Source organism: Labrus bergylta, chromosome 4 (assembly GCF_963930695.1).
Source record: "Labrus bergylta chromosome 4, fLabBer1.1, whole genome shotgun sequence".
NCBI classification, from domain to species: domain Eukaryota; kingdom Metazoa; phylum Chordata; class Actinopteri; order Labriformes; family Labridae; genus Labrus; species Labrus bergylta.
Genome location: NC_089198.1, coordinates 27,653,163 through 27,673,707, shown reverse-complemented (window position 1 = coordinate 27,673,707; position 20,545 = coordinate 27,653,163). Strand labels below are relative to the sequence as shown.

Here is a 20,545-nt window from a genome sequence, read left to right as displayed (position 1 = left end):
CACATTGAATCATATTACTCTGGAGTTAATGAAAAGATTGCAGGTTTCACTTTGGGGGGAAAATAAGCATCTTGTAAAGACGGTGCTGCGTTTTAGACGTCATACTGAAATGAGCGAAGTTTGGGGCCAAATGACTACAGACGATTGTGCCTTACAGAATGCCCAATGTACTGAAAATGTGCAGCATTACCTCAGCAGAGCAACATCAAATATACAGAGTAACAAGCACCATTTCTCACTGTATGAAACTATAAACAGTGAAAAATGAAAACGCTGTGCTTCCTTAGATCCAAACATCTGTAATGATTGATCAAGTTAATAAATCATCTAAGAAAACAAATGAACGCTGACTTTTTTCCAAATACTGAGCGGACGTCTCAGGCTGACCAACATACTCAAGTTTTGTTTTTTTTCCAGTCCTGGCAGTTTGCAACTGAAAGCCAAACAATAATAAACGAATTGTAAGGGAAATTAAAACATGCGGTCGGCTCTCTTTGTACTTTGTCCTTGCAGAAATAAGAAAAAAAAAAAAAAAAAAAAAAAGGATCTAATATTTAACGCTGGCAGTATTACTGACAGAAACCTTGGCTTACAAAGAGAGCTGCCTTATTTCATGGCATACATAATGAATGTTTGAGGGTGTATCATGAATGGGAGACAGGAAAAGACGGCTATCCAAACCACATTTTTTCATTTTTATTTTTCAATGCTTAATACCATGGGACAGGATTTTGAGAATGAGACCTTATTTCAGTCAATATTTGCCTCAAGGGATATATGATTTGTATAATAATTATTATAATAATAAAAATAATAATAATAAAAATAATAAAGTCTGTATCGGTGTTGTGAGAGGAAAAGGGAAAAAAAAGGACAGAAATGTACAAGAAGGAGGCACCTATAATCCCCAGCTGGACCTGAACATCCCAAAACGAGAAGAAGAAATTACAAACTGAACAAATTTAATTCGGAGGCAATCCAGCAACAGGTAGCAAGGTTGTTATGATGGAAGTTCTGTCCTTTCTGTGTTTAAAAGGATTTAAAACAACATTTACAAGACACCTAACATTCCATTCAATTCCTATTAAAAACAACAGAGAGCGAGAGAGAGAGAGAGAGAGAGAAAACCTAATCTTCATGACCGCCTCTTGCCCATGGTTCACTCATGGTGCAACCTCCGTTTTGAGTGATAGTATACAACTTTCATTGTCCCGACGTATAATCTGTATAATCCAGCCATTAAAAAGAACAGAACACAAAACAACAACAAAAGAAAAGAAAAGGGGAGCAATCACTTGTGTGTCGCCTTTCTTTTCTCAACCCTCTGTGTGTACTAACTGTGTGAGACTGTAAAAAGGCGACGCCTTCGAATGATGCTGTACAGATGTGTTCACTGTAGGCCACACTACCAATGATATGGCAAAGTCAACAGAAAGACTTCTCGGTTTTTCCAGGCCTGTTTTTATTCCGGAGTCGAAGGGGAAGGGAGCAAGAGGGGGGGAGGAAGGGCGGGAGGGGGGGGGGGGGGAGAGACGGGGACACGGCTGGCATGCATCTCCCAGTCTACAAGATGAACTTCCCTAGGAAGAATCCGATGAAGATGGCTGCTATGACGACGAGGAGGGAGGGCAGGGAGGCGGTGCTGGATTCTCTGCCGAGGAGGCTGGTTGAGTTTGATGTCATGTGGTCTGAGCGGGGTACCTTTCTCATTCGAATGCCTTCATCCTGTGACAGAGGAGGAGGAGGAGCAGACATAATTCATCTCATCTAGTCTTTAAAACCATCCACAAATACTCCCCTTCATTTGAATAAAAAAAAATAAATTCCTCTGTTGTCATCAGATATAAATTCTAGCAGCAGCATCTTCATCTAATAGCAGCAAACATTCTTTGCCTACAAGCTTCTGTAATGTTTAGCTCATCTAAAATGTGATTTAAACAGGTACTGGTTTTGTCTGGGTAAAAATGTACCGATCACTGATACAGTGGATATAGTTCCATTTTGAGGAAAGATGAAAGCAGGTTTTTTTTTTTTTTTTTTTTTAATGATGGACTGATGTGCAATGATATGACTGCAAAGACACTGGACATCAATGCTTTCTCAAACAAATACCTACATAAGAGATTATCAATATTAACTGTCATTAACTAGTGTGAAACACTTCCGGCTAAACTGTGAAGATCATCTACATGAGGCTGCAAACGGTGCTCAAAATGTAGTAATCTACGGAGCTTAAGTGGGCTTGTGTCTCAACTAAAGCAATGAATCAATGCTTCAGATGCACAACGGCTGTTTTCTGCATCAAATATTTTATAAAAGCTTTGTTAAAAAAAAAAAAAAACACAAGTGGACTTACCTCATCACCTGGTGGAAAAAGGCGCACAACTATAAGCTCAAATCAATCAGCTGTTCTTTGATACAAAGAGCTTCTTTGGCCTTAGCACTGATGAGATGTATTACATAGGATGCTTTAAGAGCAAAAGTGTCCCTTTGAACTCGTGATGGATGTTTGAGCAAGAAATGAACAAGTCTACATGTATTATCTGTCAAATTTAAATTTTGGGGGCCTTCTAATTGTACCAACATTTGGACACTCAACAACTACTAGAGATAAATTCATAGTGATTTTTTTTACTGTGGGCATTGAGATTTATGATCTCACTTTTTATTTAAAAAAAAAAAAGCACTGCAAGACTTTGGGTTCTTTGTAAGCAAGTGTTGAAGTAACTCAACATAGCTCCACAAAATTATGCCACAGTAACATTTGTTGTTTGAGTCCTTCGACAAAATCACATGAAATATCATTTCCTTTGTTTTAAATATTTGACCCAATTTTGATTTGGCCTTGAAAAAGCTTGGTGTTTGTCAGGCTGAATCTCAGCGAGAGCATAGAAACACTTTCTTATTTATTTTCCTTTGAGGTGGTTCAAACAATGGTTTAACATTTACTTTTACTTTTTAACCTCTATAAATGCATTTCAGGCACAAGGGAACCACATTGTGTCATCATGTCCTGGATATAACTGATCAACACCTCTAACCTTTAATTGCCGGTTCTCCTCAGCCAGCTTATTCATCTCAGCTTGAAGCCTCTTGCACTTCTCCAGAACTTTCTTCATCTCCGACTCGTCCAATGAGGCAGTGACAGGCACAGAGGCTGATGATGGGTCGGCCTTCGCAGAGTTCATCACCGGGGCTGCTTTGGTCGCCTCCACGTCATTCTGAGCAGAGGGAGAGAACCACTAAAGTGAGATCCAGCATGCTCTGAGTCGAGTATGGAGGTTAGCCTCTAGACGGGAGACTGAGCCAAAGAAAGGCAGCCTTGTCCGAGGCCCAGACACTCACAACATCAGATCAAAGAGACCAGGGAGGAAATGCATCCCTCCACAAGTCCTGTTAGATGTGGCTTTGTTTTATGGGACAGATTGCATGACATCATGGGGGCTTTGTAATGATAAAACAATGACTGAATTTAAGGCCTGACAATAAATACAAAGACAAAGGTGATGCAATTAACCCTTACAGAACAATCCAGGTCAGGCATGTATTTAGAAACCTATCAAAACCCGACTAGTTTTTAAATCAAATCATACAAAATAACAAAAAGCAGAGATCAGAAGTTTCCTCATACGTCTATATGCCAACTAGTTTTCTAGTAGTTTAAACTGAAATTTAAATTCCCTTTAACCAAGTAGTATAATGATAAGAAAACAGTCAGAATTGAGCGAAATTTATTTAAAAATGTCAGCGGGTATTGGGTAAATGATGTCATTTGGTTTGCCCAGTGTGGCTAAAGTTAGCAGCGCTAGCACTGCCAGCCTGCGGTCCTCCCTGCAGGAAACATCCACATGTCCGAGCTAAATGTGATTACGTATTGCCTTGGTCGAAATGCCAATTTAAGCTGACGCAGCCTGAATACGACTTTATCTCCATTTTCTAGAACAAAATACTGGCAGGCCCATTAACCGGAGCTACAGGCAGTCTATGGTCACAGTGACGGATGGTTGCATTGTAGTTTGAGCATAACTTTTTACCAGCATCGAAGGCCAAAATATGAATCATTAGTTTAACAGTCTAGTAATTATGTTGCCAACTAGCGAGGGAGATGATGTTTAACCATGTAGTGAAAAGCACACGTCCCGAGTTTGAAAAAACCTTCCAAGAAGCAGACAACATTATAAAGTCAATAAAAATGTTTATTAGATCTTTTAGTTAACATCTTTGAGGCGTTCCTACAATTCTGTTTTTTTATATTTGAGGTATCTAGTCAGAGTAATTAAACATCAAAAGCATACATTTAAATGTACACTAAATGTTTTTAAGTTTCTGTACATCAAGGTAGAAGAAGCTAAACAGAATTATGATTCTTACCAGATTTGATGTCGTTTCAGTTTCGCGTGTAGAAGACCTTTTCAGTAACTAGCACGGTTAGCGTTAGCCACACTCCGCAAATTAAAATCAATAAAACTGTTTCCTGGCAGATCATTTACAGTAAGTTGTGTTCCACTTTGACTGAGTGTTTTCTTACCTTTAAATTCATCAGTTAGTCTGGATTTAAATGTCTGTTTGACCTACTAGGAAATGAGTGGCCTGGGAACATACCTAATCTACCAGCTTTAAGAACTTGCCAGTTCTTAATAGCTGACATTAAACATTGATGTACTGTAGCTCAGGAGGACAAGAACGTCTTCTACTGCTCCATGCTGAATTTAAGACATTGGGCGAGATACTGAGCACTATCCTTCTCCTGATTGCAGTCACACAGTGTGTGAATGAGTATGAATGTTTGGGGTGATTGTGCATGTCATTGGAAGATCTTTGAGTGGTTACAAAACTCGGGAAGTCACTCTAAATATGTGGTCCATTTACTAAAAAAGGCATTGAAGCACTCGGCTCTTTATACACACTTCAAAAAATGCTGATCCTAAATCCTGTGTGCGTTCCAGTGTTATAAGATTACAACCAACACTATATATCCATCATACAGAGTGGCATCCCGCACATGTTGCACATAACATACATGATAGACATGCTTAGGTAGAGAGAAGATACTGTGCTGACTCAGCGGTCTACATATCCACACTGTAGCTTCTTAGCATCAAGTTAAATCTGGAAAGCTTTGTGGGGTTTTTGTCTCATCTGTGAGGGCCTGCAGAAGAATCCAGTAGCACTGCTTATCTAAATCCTGTTTACACTGAGGGATCATTATTACAGGCTCCCAGTGTGCAGAGGCATCCTTTTATAGATGATCAAGTAATGTCATCCATAACAATAGCTGTAATAAATCTCTGTTTTGTATACAGCTTATAGAGAACGGGGAAACTGCGGTTTTGATTCAGCTTGTTCATCATTCTGATGCTGAGTGGGGAATGAAAAAACAGAAGCAACACTTTTCATTTTTACAATACAACACTTGTAGGTTAATACACGAGTGTTGAAATGATGCAGCTTTTTATACAACAGACTGCCGTACACCGATGTTTTAGAAGCACCTTCTACATGAAAAGAGAGTTCAGGTTTATCTGTTTGCTAAAATTTCAATAACAATAAAACATGCAATGTGTAACTAGAGCGGAAAATTCAGTTGTGATAAATTATTATTGAGATGTATGGTGATTTGTTGTCGTCTGTAAATTCACAGTTACAGTCACAGCTAGTCGAAGAGTAGAAATGGGTTTTTTTGCTTTTGTTTTGGTGATCTAATCCGAAACGGAAGGATGTTTTTACGTTGTACCAGTGTCCCTTACCATTTTATCGTTTTCAGAAGGCAGTTCAAAGACACATCTCAGCTTGGAATCCATGAGATCATCGGGTTTTGCATCTTTCCACTGGTGGAGATGACGAAAAAAAGGGGGGGAAAGTTATTCATAAAGTCAAACTGCTAGCAGCTGGATTCTATCCACACACAACCTACTTCATACTTTTCATATGCAATGCATCCTTTAATATAAAGACATGACATCAACATAAAACATGCACAGCTTCATTTAAAAGCAGTTACACACCCAGTCTAATTTTAAGACACAAAACCGCCCCAGACTTTTCACAGGAATATAGATTTTGCATGATTTTTGGGGTCTGTAACGGTGTCTCCAACCTTTTGGAAATGTGTTTATCTGAAAGTTGCTAAGTATTTTTGTAGGTTTACACACTCAATTACAAACAGGTGCTGGTTTTTAAAAAAGCTAATTAAGCACAGGTTCCTTTTCATAACTCAATAATGCCATGGAGCCTGGTAAAAATAACAACTTGATGGATTTAAGTTCCCCTACACTTCCTGGATTTAGCTTCTGAATCAGGAGCAGCCAGTTCATCAACACAGAAAACTGGTATGGCCATGTTTGACTGACTGGAGAAATAAGCTTTTGCTGCCCCCTAGTGGACAACTGGGAAATTAATTTGTTGTTTTTGGACAAGCCAATTATGACAACATCACAGAGCTTTACAAAACAGGTAAAGAACAAAAGTGTATGAAGATAAAGATAAAGACAACACACATCAAAGTCCAGTAAACATCTGGATTTTATAAATAGCATGTCCAGTATGAAAAATGCAAATCATTCATTAGCTGCCTTTTTATACTTTTACATTAGATGAGTCAAGCTTATGATCAAAAGCTTTTGTTCTATCCACCTTTTTCTCCATTTTACCTCTGTCGAGATACCAGGAGATGTTAAAGTCAGGATAGATATCGTTTAGCTTTTTTTCTTAAACAATCTTCTAAAAATAATTCTGATTGAAATGAACGAGTCCTCGGTTGAGATCACTATCAACACTGTGACTGGATGGGTTGTTTATTTTGTGGAGGCCGGCTGAGTAATGTAGCAAACACTGTGGGGACCCACACAGATGATTCAAAGGAAACAGATTTCTAACACAACACAATGTATGATTTTATTTTACACAGCTATGGAAGCAAACATTTGCTTCAAGCTTGAATTTAAAAGAATCCTTTTTTCTAACTGTGTGAATATCAAACACTGAAACTTCATGGGCCACAACAACCAATAAGGTGTATTCATAACTTCTGCACTTTTCTTGCCAAACAGTTTGGACATTTTAATCGTTGTTTACTCTCAACTTATTGTTAGCAAATCGTTTCTTAAGCCCGGCGTACACTGTACGCTTTAGACCTGATCATTCTGAAGTCGAGCTAAATATCAGCCCGATCGCCTGGCGTGAGTAGTGCAGTATTCACTGAGGCCGATCACCGATTAAACAGTTGCTGCCGATCAGTCGGAGGAATTTCTGACATGTTTGGCAGTGGCAGAGTGTGAGCAGAGCAGGTATGTGTAACTACTCAATGTCAATAACAATTTATACCACAATACAGTGAAAGTTGGTGTTGGAAATAAAATGGTTTAAATACCTCTACCATCATATGATTTAATTAATGTGCTGTTTTATATCTTATTCCCACTGACCTCACAAAAAACAACACTGGATTTAAAAAAAAGAGACTCAAACAACAAAACTAAACGTTCTGTGAAGGCTTCAGAGACTGATCATCTAAAGTCTTAGTTCTGACGGGTAACATTTGACAATCAATACAAGGCTGACTTCAGGCTGTGAAACTTGTATTACACAGTATTCCAAAACTTTCATTCAAAAAGTTGCAGAATATTTAAAATAGTGTGAAAAATGAGCACATACTCCTCTATGACATTCTGTATTTAATGCCCTGCTCTGTGTCTACTCCAGTCACTGTCTGTTGCAGCGCAGCAGGACAAACATTCAGACCTGATACAGAGCCAGACCATAGGCTGCTTCAAAAGGGTTAGGATGAAACATTACTGTAAATTATCTTTTAACACAAATCGACCAAGCCTTCAAAACAATGTCTTTACAAGAAAAGAAAGTTCAAGAAAAACTCACCAATGAATCCATATCAGAAACATTTGGAGGGGCAAAAATGGTCTGCACCATGAATTTGTGTTTACTTTTCTCGTTGGGGTCGTAGTCAAACGGCTGTAGCATGACTGTAGGCAAAAGATGAACCATGTTAGACAACTTGAGCACGGAATATAAAATCACAAACACACAAAATATCAAACATAACAAATCACAAATATCTTCCTGGTGATAACACACACACATTCCCTGAATTTAAAGCCCCTTATTTTATTTTAATTCACATCTGATCTATGTCGTGTTGTTTCCATGGGTTACTTTGCCGTCTCCAAACTTATTGATAGAAAATCTATTTAATTTCTCCAAATGTAAAGCAGTGATAACATATTACTCAACGTTACTTATTATAACTTTTACTGTACAATGTAAAAAAATTAAAAAATTTAACTAACAGCTCTTTTTATTCACAACTATAAAATGATGAAACAGCTGCGGTATATTAAACTATATTCAGTAAATGATGAGTATTAAAAACACACTGAACACTGAGAAGTGGCTCAGTTCACTGGTTTGTGTTCGAGTACTTTGAATGATAACTGTGTAACTGAATTGATTTAAGCTGTCGACAGAGCTGGAAGGAACTTTGTGTTTTATGGTCCACATTTTAAAACATGCAACTCAAAGTTTATTTGATAGCCTCAGACGGCGCCGAGGACAATTTGAGCAAGACAAATGTCCTTAACAAGACTCCATGATGAATAAAGCAACCAAGAAGCAGCAGCCATGTTGAGTCCAAGTGCTCCCTTAACGACAGATAAAAAAAAAAGTGTTTCACCAGGTCGCTCTCATTAATACCCCTTTGCTCATGCTACAGTTCAAAAGCAACATTTACACTCTACGAAAAACACAGATTTTAGAGGACATACATTGATACGACATGACATTTTTGTGCCAACTTCGCTCTAAAAGTGGCTCCAGCATTTGAGTCCTCTGACAAACAGAGCTCACACTGTGCAGTTCTCTAATATTTAGTTTTGGCAGGTTGTCTCCCACATTGACACTAGTTAGTTTATGAGCAGCCAATCAGCTGAATCAATGGTTTGAGTTTTCAAATCAAGGTATGCACATGACTTCAATGACCTTCAATAATACAAACAAAGAACACCGTGGGTGCGTTCGAATTGTCATTTTTGCTTAGGAAGGTTCCTAACTGAGTGAAATAACCCGGAAGCATTTAAGTGGCGGCCATGATAAATTCGATTTCTCTAAAAGTTAAGGAAAGGTGGGTCAATGCTTCCTTTATAACCTCCTTTAGCATAGGATACACTGGACCATCCTTTACGAAAGGAGATGAGATATGCCGCCCCACAATTCCTTGCGGCTGCAACATGTAAAGCGACTCGCGCATCCGACCGTTCACGAACATTAACGATGACCGTAAAGTGACACAGATCATGTGAGGGATAAAAACATAAGAGACATTTTTATCAGATCATGTTTTATTAAAGATATTTCATTCACTTAAGAATGCTTTGTGCAGTTGTACATTTGTATAAAACATTATGTGTCTTAATTTAACAATTAATTTCATACAATCATACTTATTTTGATGTTGATTTCTGATTGGACAGGAAGCTGAAGGTTTCACTTTTCTTACTTGTAGCCTGGTAGTCTATATTGCTTTTATTTCAATCCCAACCTTGTGGTAATCAGGATTATTTCACTGGCACAGGGGAAAGTTTTTTAGATGATCTTTTTGTAGTCCATTTTCGGAACATTGTAGTTTCACGTCATTAACCTCCGCCGGCCCGTCGCATTTAATGACGTGGCCTAGTGGAAATGTGGTCGGATTGTCAGAGCAACGAGATCGCCTTTCCCTAATTTCCTTTATGAATTCTCCTGACATCTTTCCTTAACCTCATGACGTTTTCCCCAGGGTTAAGGTAAAGTGGATAGTGAAAGGAGATAGGAGGGACAATTTGAACGCACCCCGTGTGTTTCACTCATAAGAATGATTCAGGAATATATCTTCAACCACAACGACCTCCTCAGTCATCAGTGTTGTCCTGGACTCCGCAAACAAACCCGCAAAAGTGTTATTTGTTTTGAATACTTTATTAAACATACTTGTCACTTTTTTTTTTTTTTTTTTGCGCCGCTTTTCTTTTTGTTTGTTTGAGTATTTATGGTTTGGGCTTTTGGTCAGAAAAAACAACTATTTGATGGAGTAATGTACAGCTTTGGGAAAGTTGTGATGACTTTTTTCGGCATTTCATTAATTAAATTAACTGATAAATGGATTAATATACATATCTGCATATGTCTTTTGTTTTATGTGTTTGCCTGCACATGAGCAAAGACTGATCAAATAAAACATTGATCACAATAAATAAATCAAACTAATCTGCAGATCACTTCATGGTGAAGACAGAAGAAGGTTGTAGCTCGGCCTCTGTTTGAGACTTTTAAAAGTCTACTTCTACTTCAGTATTCGGGCCCTATGATTTTCACATTGAGGAAAACAAAGACGGAATCACAGAATTGAAAATGAAAACTTTAAAACGCAGAATATCGTGAAATTGGCTGTTCGGTGTGATTTATAAAAAATGTTTTCCCCTCCTGTTTTTATGAAAGTAAGCTGCGTTTTAAGCATGTTTGATGCAGCTGCAGCGTCTTTCTCCTGATCCTCTGCTGTCCGCATGTCGGAGCTCAGCAGGGGGCTTGATGACACTACATCCAAAAATCCCAGCTTGGTGCTTTGACACCTCAGCTTAAACTTCGTATGTTGCTTTGTTGACCTACGAGGAAATCACGCTCCATCTTCCTGACCTAGTTTTCCAACAAAGGTTCCCCACTGTCCCTCCAAATCAGCAACAAAACTTTTTGGGTCAAAGGGAATTTCGGTTCACAGATCTCAAAAGAAATTAAATAAGTGAAAACATACCGGAGATAATGACAGTTGCTCCTGGATCGATGACCCCGCTGTTTGGCCGTACACAGTACCTGCGCGGTGCGGTCGTCTTCACTTTGAAACACACTCTTCTGTCAGAAGGGTTCTTCAATTTGAGGTTCGTGGTGACTACATCTGTGAAAGGACCTGATGGACACAGAATACAAAAGTGAAAAAGTGCTTCTGTACTTTGGAGTACACTCGTCCGCTGTGCATACCGACACAGCAGCACTACAGCAGATTTCTCCCCAAAAAAAAATGTACAGTTACATATGATTAAGAAGTAGAAGAACATTTTTCTGGCAGCACATCCAGAACAAAGTTCACCACAGCAGAGTTGCAGAAGAGATTAAAAAAAAAAATGCTGGAATTTGCAAGAAAGGCAATTTTTTGAGTGAACTGGCTGAATTTCCGAATATCAAACATGCTGATGACACAGCAGATATAGGGGGAATCCTATTTTTCAGGTTAAAATGTATTCCTGCCTTGAAGACATAGAGGTCCAGTAGTGTTTCAGTGCAAGAGTCTTAAAGGAATTTCTGAAAGGACTAGTTGAAAAACCATCATGGAGCAACACAATTAGGCGTGTATGATTAAAAGGACTAATTAAATAGTGAAGTTTCTGGCTTCAAACAGTATTTCAGGACAGTTTTACCTCATCTCACCCGAGAACAGGGAACAAATGAGGATCATAGTAGGCAGAATGTGAATATATTACCAGTATTATTTCATTTACACAACTATAATAGTTAATATTTTTACTCTAAGAAGAAGTTCCTCACTGTTCAGACATCTGCATTACTTTGTTTAGAGAGATGTTCCTCTTTTAATTGTCTTTGCGATACAAACAACGTACTTTATCATTTGATAGCTTTGACCGTGCAAACCATGTGAATTAAAATTGACAAACTACCTTTAACTGCAAAGCGTGTTAAAGTAGTATGAAGTTTCATTTGTGTCAAAGATGATGCATATATGTTACAAGTTCACTCTGACTCAGGTCAAAGTATATCAGGAGATCAACAGTTTGGCCTCCATCTTGTGACAGAGCCTTCGCCAAATTAGGTCCCTAACCGTCAGCATTATCCAGCTTTTCAAAGTCATAACATGTCAAAAACAAAACTTCAAGCCAAGTCAGAAGTATCCACAATCTGATTGAGCACAATTAGACTGGTAGACGGAGAAAAATACGTCCCATGATACCTGGTTAGACATAACCGCATTGCCACGACTGAGGTCTGATTTGACCTGCTGCACTGCTTGCCTGTTGCCCATCAAGAGTTTATTTCAATTTCCAAAATTCTATTCATAAAATTCATGGTAAACTAATCTTGGTGGTATTTTCCAGAAGTTTGAATCAGAGACTGTATAAATACTGGACGTAGCCACCTTGAGGTCATCCATTAGTTTGTCTTTGCCATGTTGTGTTTTTCTGGGCCAGACGTGATCCTATTTCAAAGAAAGGGTGGAGCTGGATAGTAGAAGAAGAGCTATAACACTAAGTCATCAAAGCTATACAGTCAATGCTCAAGGACAATTCATTAGCTGCTAAATCAACAAGCTAACAATTGTGCTTCCCACAGAATCAGATTCTATTTGTAATAGTTGAACAGAGTATTTAAGAATACATAGCATTTAAGAATAGCTAACCGCGCTTGTGGAAAGTAGGGATCTTGTAGCTCGTTCACAACATCTCAGGTTGAAGATTTAGCAGCAGTTAAATGATACAAACCAGGTTACTAAAGGGTAATCGGTTTCTCAGCCCCGTGGTCGGCCATCTTGCTTTTATGGTAAGATCAAACAACAAGACTGACTGCTATTCACATGGCAAGTTAATTAATGTCTTATATATATATATATTATATATAAATATTCACAAGCCAACAGGAGAGGTATGTGTATACTCTGATACCTGCAAATTAACAAAAGTTCAATATTACCAGATACTTACTCTAGAAAACTAAAACGGTGAGTCAATCTTTGAAAGGCAGAAAAGGGCCACTCCTAGCAGAGAGCTATTAGCAACTACTTGTCAGTCTGTCATCACAACCAGTTATAAAAAAGAATTCCCAACCCAGTTGTTATATATAAAATAATCGTGAAACTCTGGAATGTCAAGCTTTAAGGAAACAAACAAACTCTTAATTGGCCTTTTTTAGTGTGTGTGAGCTTTGCCCTCTGATCCTTTGAGGAACACATCAATGACCCTTTAAAATGGGACAGAGCTTTAATTTACCAAAACCTTGTTTAACAGTTTAAGGCTGAACAAATGGTGGCATGGACTAACACTGCTTGAGTAGGATTCTGAAGTCTGATATAAAGTCTTCTGTTTTATCTTTGACATCCCCAATATGTACTCGTTCTTATGGGAGGGAAAGAGTCAACAAAAAAAAAGATTTGTGTGTGAAATAAAAAAAAAATGTATGACCTGATAAATGTGGGGTTCAAATGTCTATTTTGAGATAATATTTCTGAATGATCTCTTAAAAATAATAGTCAGGCTTTTCTTAAGCCCTGAGTTACATGACTAGTAATAAAATGTGTAAAGATAACCAAGTTGTCTGTAGGGTAAACTAATTTTAAGTTTCTTGATGTTTTCATTCATTTTCCTTGGTCAAATCAACAAGAAGTAGAACGTTCGATTGTTGTTTTGTAGTGCATACAGCCTCCGTTCAGCCTTCCTTCACTCCCAGCAGTTGGAGAGATAAAAAGCATTACAGGACCAGATTGGAGTGGCTCCACCCAGCTAAAGCTAACATATTATGATGATGAGTTGAGTTGGGTGTTGTTTTCAGAACAGGTGCATCACAAAGGCATTCCTACAAACCTGAAAAACCTTTTGTCACATGCACAGAGTCTGCATCATATGATATCTGTTTTTACAATTTGTGTCCAACCGATTCCTGTGTAGCTTTCAAGAGGCCAATGGTAGAGAAAACAAGCCATAAAGTTGTATTTATAACTGTACAAATTATGTTGTTTTCTAGCCTGTGCTAGAAGAGGACAAATACATAGCCTTTAGTCCCACATTTGCCATACCCAACAACTGTGCCAATCATTTTAAATGCAAATCATACACTCATGGCCGTTTTAATAAATACCCTGAAAATTGTCTGTCATATTTATGACAATGATGTTGTTGTACAGTAAATTTATGTGCATTAAATTTACCCCAATCACACACGTTGAATTCTTGAGATGATAAAGTTATCTTTCAGATGTTTTGAATAAGTGAGGAATAAAAGGTATGTGAAAGTGATTTGCCTGAAAGACTCTGACTAATACAGATTTTACAAGTCAAACTTATACAGCAATATAAGGAGGGAAATCACAACAACTATAGTTGGGCCGTACTGGATATACATTTTTTCTCTATGGATGAGCACCAAGCAGGAAACCTTCGCGAACGTACAAAAACCTGCAATTCATCGAGTCCTGCAGGAGCCTCAGTGTCACACACACGACACACCCGTTCAAAAATACCAGTTTTTATAACAGAATTGCACATGTTTACAGCTGGTTGCAAAAAAACTAAATTGGTCTAAATATGGCATGTCTTTATGGGCACAATCTGTACCGGGAGTCAGTTATAACTCATCTGTTTTGATTTTATAAAGGTTTAGAGTTCTTGATAATAAGGCAGGTGGCTGACCTGACTGATTGGCGGGCGCTGTGTAGCCATTTGTCAGGAGACTTAAAACCTCAGCGCCAGCCTGGTGTTAGGTTGACTGAGAGTTAGGCTGAGACAGTATTTCCAGCATGGCGACCGCCATAGACGGGCTTCCACAGGCCCCTTCAGTAACCAATGGCTGACATCACTCAGGCTTCCTCCATATTTATTTACAGTGTATGGTTAGCAACAGTTGTATACAGATATTACTATGCAAATATGCTTAGGGGAACTTTCTTTAATAAATGACTGTATGCAAGTGTATGTGTCATAACCATAGCTCTAATGCGGACTGCGGACTACCGTCTGCTCAACTGTGATGTCATGAGCTGCAGACATGAAGTCAGAGTTCACTCTGTGGGACAATATGTGATAATATTCTCAATTATTCCCCAGCCATGTTTCTTGTATTTCACTTATGATATACATTTTTACATTCTTTAAAAAAGTTATTAAATGAGAGCATATTTAAAACCATAAAGCTGTTTCTTAAACATCTCACATAGGCCGAAATCAGTCAACACAACACCTGAGGCTCTATTTCTGATATCCTGTACTGACGTTAAGAAACACTAAAATAAAGTGTATCTGAAAGGGAAACTTTTGGCTAATGCAGCCAACATAAGCAACTATGAAGTGGAGCAACACTCCTTAAGGAGGTGGGGATGAGTCAGGTTATTTATCAAACCCTCCTCTGTCACATAATACTCAATAAACACAACCAGCTCTCAGAACACAAAGTAACAGCATCAGCAAAAAGAATACAAGGGTGACTGAGATGAATTGTAACTCATGTGGGGTTTTTTTACACTGTGAGCAATACTCAAACCAAGACTGCCTTGGATACAACACTGGAAAAGAAGTTGTGCGCATCAGATCTACACCCACATATCCTGCATCCACTGCCTAACTCTTGAGTTGCCACCTTTGCTCAAGCAGTGTTAGCACCGTCTCTCTCATCTTGTTGCATGTACGCCGAGTTAGGGTCCCCCAGGCCAGTCCTATTCTAAAAATACCAGCCAAGGAAAGGAGGGCTGCCCCCTCTAGCTTGCTGGAGGAATCCCAGCAGAGGCTCTAAAAGAGACCAGCTCTCAGATACAGGCGGACCGATTTAGCTCGGCCTCTGTGACAGTGAAGGAGCAGTGGTCATCTTCCTTCTCCTCGTATTGCTTCTCAAAGACGGAGCAGGAACCGTTTCATTTGACTGTGTTTCTCTACAATCTTCCAAATGGAGTTATCCCTTCCCTTTGATTAGAGCAATTGAGCAGTCAATTTAAAGCTAGTTCATACACAGGAGGTTAACAATTATTGGGGCCAAAACATTTTTAAAAAATGTCACAGAACAGGTTGCAAGGTAGAACTATTATCAATCAATGATCATAAGTGTCAGTGTTACTTTTGATATAGTCTTGCGGTTTAGAGTCATGATTCTATTACAGTGTAAAAATTATGTTAAATGTTGGAAGAAATGTAGACCATGTGACTGTTCAGTAAACAGCATAAGTTTAATTAGAGCAGAATTTCTTAATCAGGTTCTTGGACCTCCTCATCAGGTTCAATGAAGAGGTCCATGATCAGATTATGATGGACCACGTCTCTGACATCAGACAGGATATCAATTACAGGTTCAGCTGAAGGACACATGAAATATATTGGGTTTTCTGTTGCCCCCCATTTTCAATCCTTTGTGTAAAGTTATACGGCTTAAAGAGCTGAGCCAAATAGTTTAAATACCTGTTGCAGCAACTTATATAAAGTTGAGTTTGCTCTTTAAATTAAATAAAAATCCTACCATCCTTTTGAAAACAACTCTCCGTGAGCTTTACTGTTTTTTAACAGAAACTTTTTCATATGTCACTGACTGGCATTTTGTGCATCTTGCAAACGTCTTAACTTCCGAAAACCCTCTGAAAGTACAGGTAGTGATCATGGGTTTGCAAGGTTCATCATGAGACAGCCTGTGCATGTTTCCACCCTGTGATATTCCAGGTGTATGATCTGAACTGTGTAATGACATGTTAAGATATGACAAATCCATCTTAACACAGGAGACCATAACATGTCAGTGACTTTTTCCAAACACAAAGCTATACAGTTTGTCTGGTATTTGAACCCATGACCTTTCTGACAATTTGTCAAGTCAAGGCTGTTATCAGTAGTATCAGCTCATACCTAGTCCGCACTTGACAATCAGCCTTTCAGATCAGCAACACAATGAGCTGAAAGATTCTTGGTTTTCTGACAGTGGTGCATTCAGCAACAATAAAACAGCGCCTAGTCTCTACAAGACAAGAGACTAGTAACTGAGACAAATATAAGAAATAAAGAGAATAATTCTGACTCTAATGAACTGCTGGGATTGTCTTAGAGTAGTATGGCAGATTAGATAATAATAATAATAATAATGTTACAATTCACTTAGCAGACGCTTTTATCGACGTACATCATAGAGTAGGGTACAACACTAATGCATTCATACACCGCCACCGAAGCAGAGGGAGCAATGCGGGGTTAAGTGTCTTGCCCAAGGACACATTGGACGTGTTGCTCAGTTGGGGATCGAACCCTCGAACGTCTGGTTGGGAGGCGACGACTCTACCAACTGAGCCACAAGCCGCCCACATAATAATAGAGTAGAATAACAAAAAAGAAATAATAATAATAACATAATTCAGCTCAATACAGTTTTATTGGTAAGTGTTCATTAGTGGTCTTTAAATGACAAAAACTGATAAAAATCATACCAAAGTGGGTAATTTAAACTATGGCCTCAATAAAAGAGATTTAATTGTGCAATTAAGCTGCATGTCAACTTGTGTTTGCACAGCCATGATCAGTCAAAGGTTCACTGACACATCATTGATGGCTATCACTGCCAGGTGAGCAATCAGTGGGTTACTTTTCTGTGCCCGTGGTTGTGAGAACAATGTTGTCAGTCAACATGTTTTACCTGAGCTAAGTGGAGATAGCTGGGTTTTTTTTACCTGAGCTAAGTGGAGATATCTGTTTTTTTTACCTGAGCTAAGTGGAGATAGCTGTTTTTTTTACCTGAGCTAAGTGGAGATAGCTGTTTTTTTACCTGAGCTAAGTGGAGATAGCTGTTTTTTTTACCTGAGCTAAGTGGAGATAGCTGGCTGGGCTTGGTACTAAATGTTCCCTAAAGCTGAGTCTGCTGGTTGTTATAGTTAAAAGTTTGCCATAGCAACTGTATGTTACTTCACAAGGCTTCACATAGGAGATGTGTGTGTCAGGTGTGTGCCAGGTCTGAGGCTACATTTCTCCCCAAATAAAGTTGATTTCCTTGCATATATTATATATATATACGTCCGGGTTGTAAGCGGTAACAGGGCTGAGCCCCGGGAGGAAACAACACTTTGCTACCTGCTAACACTACGAAGCAGCAATAGTAGGAAGCTAATGCTGCTACTGAAGAAGTCAGAGCACTTGTAAACATGCAGCTTTTTGCGTGTTCATTTTCACCCAATTTGCAATGAAAATGCCCCCCTCCCCCCCTTTACAGTCTCCCACCTCTCCGCTGGGTGTTGTCAGGCAGCGGGTCGCGAATGGCAGGCGGTCAAAAGAAGCACGCCACGCCGGGCTATCCACGTCACTACAGGACGAGGATTTCAGCGGCCCCCGTCTTGTCCCCTTTTTGTGTTGCTAACTTAAAATGGCGGTGAATGCTAGCGAGTTAGCAAGCAGGGGAAAATTCGCTGGAGGGGACCGTGAAAAACCTTGCAGTCAGGTTAATACTCCACCACCGCCGCCGCCGCTGCTGTGTTTAGCGCGCTGGACATTTCACGCGTTTGAGACAATGTTGGATTCACCTACCTTTGAATTTGAGGTCGACGGGAGGGTCAAGAACAAGGATCTGATCCAACTTTGACATTTTTAAGCTGAAAGGGATGCACTTGATTTCGGTATCGGGGAGTGTAACTAACAAGTGGAAAATCCTGGATCCTGTGGCTGCCACTACTGAGTCAAACGCTGACTGAGCTGTGAGAGCGAGCATGTGGGTACTAATACTGGAACGCGCACAGCCCTGTTGCGCGCCCTCGTGGCTCTGCAACTGATGTGATTATGGTGAAGTGTGTGAACCATAGACTGTAAACAGATGTGAACTAAGTGTACTGAGTGAAATACATGGGAAGAGAAATAACTCCTTATGAAATACTGAAAGAGCAGTCTGGTAAATGTCACTTTGATTGGTCAGTGTTTGAGGAAATGCACTTTGACAAAGCATGTGAGAATAAGTATTAATTGTCCTTTACTTCCAGTTAGTTCATACATTTTACATCACATGTCAACATAATGTTATCAGGGGTGCAAACGTGTCACCTTTCGGCGAAATTCACCGTTTTGGATCCCAAATAGGTCATTTGTGTGATTCATTCACTTTGACTTTCTTTATTGTCATCCAAACTTGTACTTCACAGTGCAGATAAGAACGACATTTCGTTGCATTTGACTCGTTATTGCAGGATAAAAAACAGCAGCAAGTATTCACAGAAAAAAATAAGGTGCAGATATAAATAGATATAAAAAGAAAAGCTATGAGTGAAATTGCTATACAGATAAATATATTGCACGTTTGTGATGTATGTTATGTTGTATTTTACAGTCCAGTGTGGGGGTTTGAGGGGGAATGGAGGGATTATATTTTCGTGTTCAAAAGTCTTAAATTAATTAACTGTTTGGCCAGCAGGAGCAAAACATCAGGTTAATAGGGTTTTTTTTATGTTTCACTGAAGCTTTATCAAAAAGTTAAAACAGAACATAGATATAGACAAGCAATTGTGTTTTTCTTGTTGTTTGCACTGCATCTTTAGTCGGTCTGAATGCTAAAATCATCTGTAAATTCACATTTTAAAGCTGATATTTAAAATAAATCTTCCAGGGGGAGCATGCCCCCGGACCCCCCTCGGAGGTTTGGATACATGTCACCTTTTTCATCCCTGATGAGTTTGCACCCCTGTGTTATTATCATATGGACATGGCCAAAATCTACTATGAAAACACGCAGCTCATCGATTCAAAATGAATCCTAGAATATTCTGGATCTTAATATATCCTTCTTAGCCTACCTGTTTTTTGCTGTTGTGTAGTTTTTGTTCATTTCAGTCATCTTCCAACTTATTAAAAGATCTCATCACTGTTACGCTGTTAGCAAAAAGAAGAATTCTGCTGAACTGGAAACAAAAAAATCCTCCAGTTTATCAAGCTTTAATGAATGATGTAATTAAGCATTTGCAGTTAGAAAAAATAAAGTTTACCCTGAGAGGAAAGATAAATCTGTTTTACTTAATATGGCAGCCATTTATAGACGACTATAACAAAAACAACCCCAGGAAAAAATAATAATTTAGTAAAATCCAGAGCACTAGACATCCTCCAAGTTGTATTATTATTACTATTTAAATCTTTTTATCTTATTATTTTGGTATTATATTTGTTTTTTACTTGTGTTTTTTATATCTTATCTTTTTATTTATTTATTATCATTGAGTTTTTTGTGTTGTTTGAGGTATTAATAAACATGCCTCAGATTGTTTGTTTGTTTTTTTCCTGTATTTGAAAAAAGAAAAAACCCCAATAAAGAGAAGTTAAAAAAAAAGAAAAGATCTGATCACTGTTAGATAGACAATAGATTGTAGTGGTGGTGCTTAAAGAAGTAGTGGGTATACTCTTAATTTTTCCCAAAAATGTTTTTTGTAAGTGGCCCGTCCATCAGAGGATAAACAGCCTGTTATAAACAGCACATGTAAGACTAGCCTACTCCTACATTTAGTTTGTGTGTATTAGCCAATTAGAGACAGAGAAAGGAGGGCCATCCCTTCACCATCAGGGAAGAAATTGCAGCAAACTACTGAATATTGTACATCAATCAATGGTGTAAATCAGAGGAGATTTAGAAGTGTATACCCTATGGAAACTGAAAAATAAGTGGGAATACTCCGTATACCTGTGTATAACCTGCACTACACCACTGGATACACATTAAGTTAATGTGTTAAAAACAAGAGAACCTTAACTTATTACATCAACCCTCAACTCCCTTTATAGTAATACAGAGC

General features: G+C 38.6%; 1 protein-coding gene across 1 annotated transcript; it reads right to left on the bottom strand.

Annotated features, from left to right (window-relative positions):
* Nucleotides 1–681: 681 nt before the first annotated feature.
* Nucleotides 682–18,498, bottom strand: vapal (VAMP (vesicle-associated membrane protein)-associated protein A, like). The gene is made up of 6 exons (XM_020630371.3): nucleotides 18,303–18,498; nucleotides 10,796–10,948; nucleotides 7,876–7,979; nucleotides 5,748–5,828; nucleotides 3,042–3,221; nucleotides 682–1,725 (listed from the first exon to the last, which is right to left on the bottom strand). The coding sequence occupies exons 1-6, from the start codon at nucleotides 18,481–18,483 to the stop codon at nucleotides 1,564–1,566; spliced, it is 861 nt and encodes a 286-aa protein (XP_020486027.2). The 5' UTR covers nucleotides 18,484–18,498; the 3' UTR covers nucleotides 682–1,563.
* Nucleotides 18,499–20,545: the final 2,047 nt, after the last annotated feature.

Excerpts from the sequence above, each read along its gene's own strand:
- vapal (XM_020630371.3), bottom strand. The coding sequence starts at position 18,483 with ATGCTCGCTCTCACAGCTCAGTCAGCGTTTGACTCAGTAGTGGCAGCC. Across the intron at positions 10,949-18,302 it reads CGTCGACCTCAAATTCAAAG|GTCCTTTCACAGATGTAGTC; the intron begins GTAGGTGAATCC and ends TGTGTCCATCAG. Across the intron at positions 5,829-7,875 it reads TTTCTGATATGGATTCATTG|TGGAAAGATGCAAAACCCGA; the intron begins GTGAGTTTTTCT and ends CATCTCCACCAG.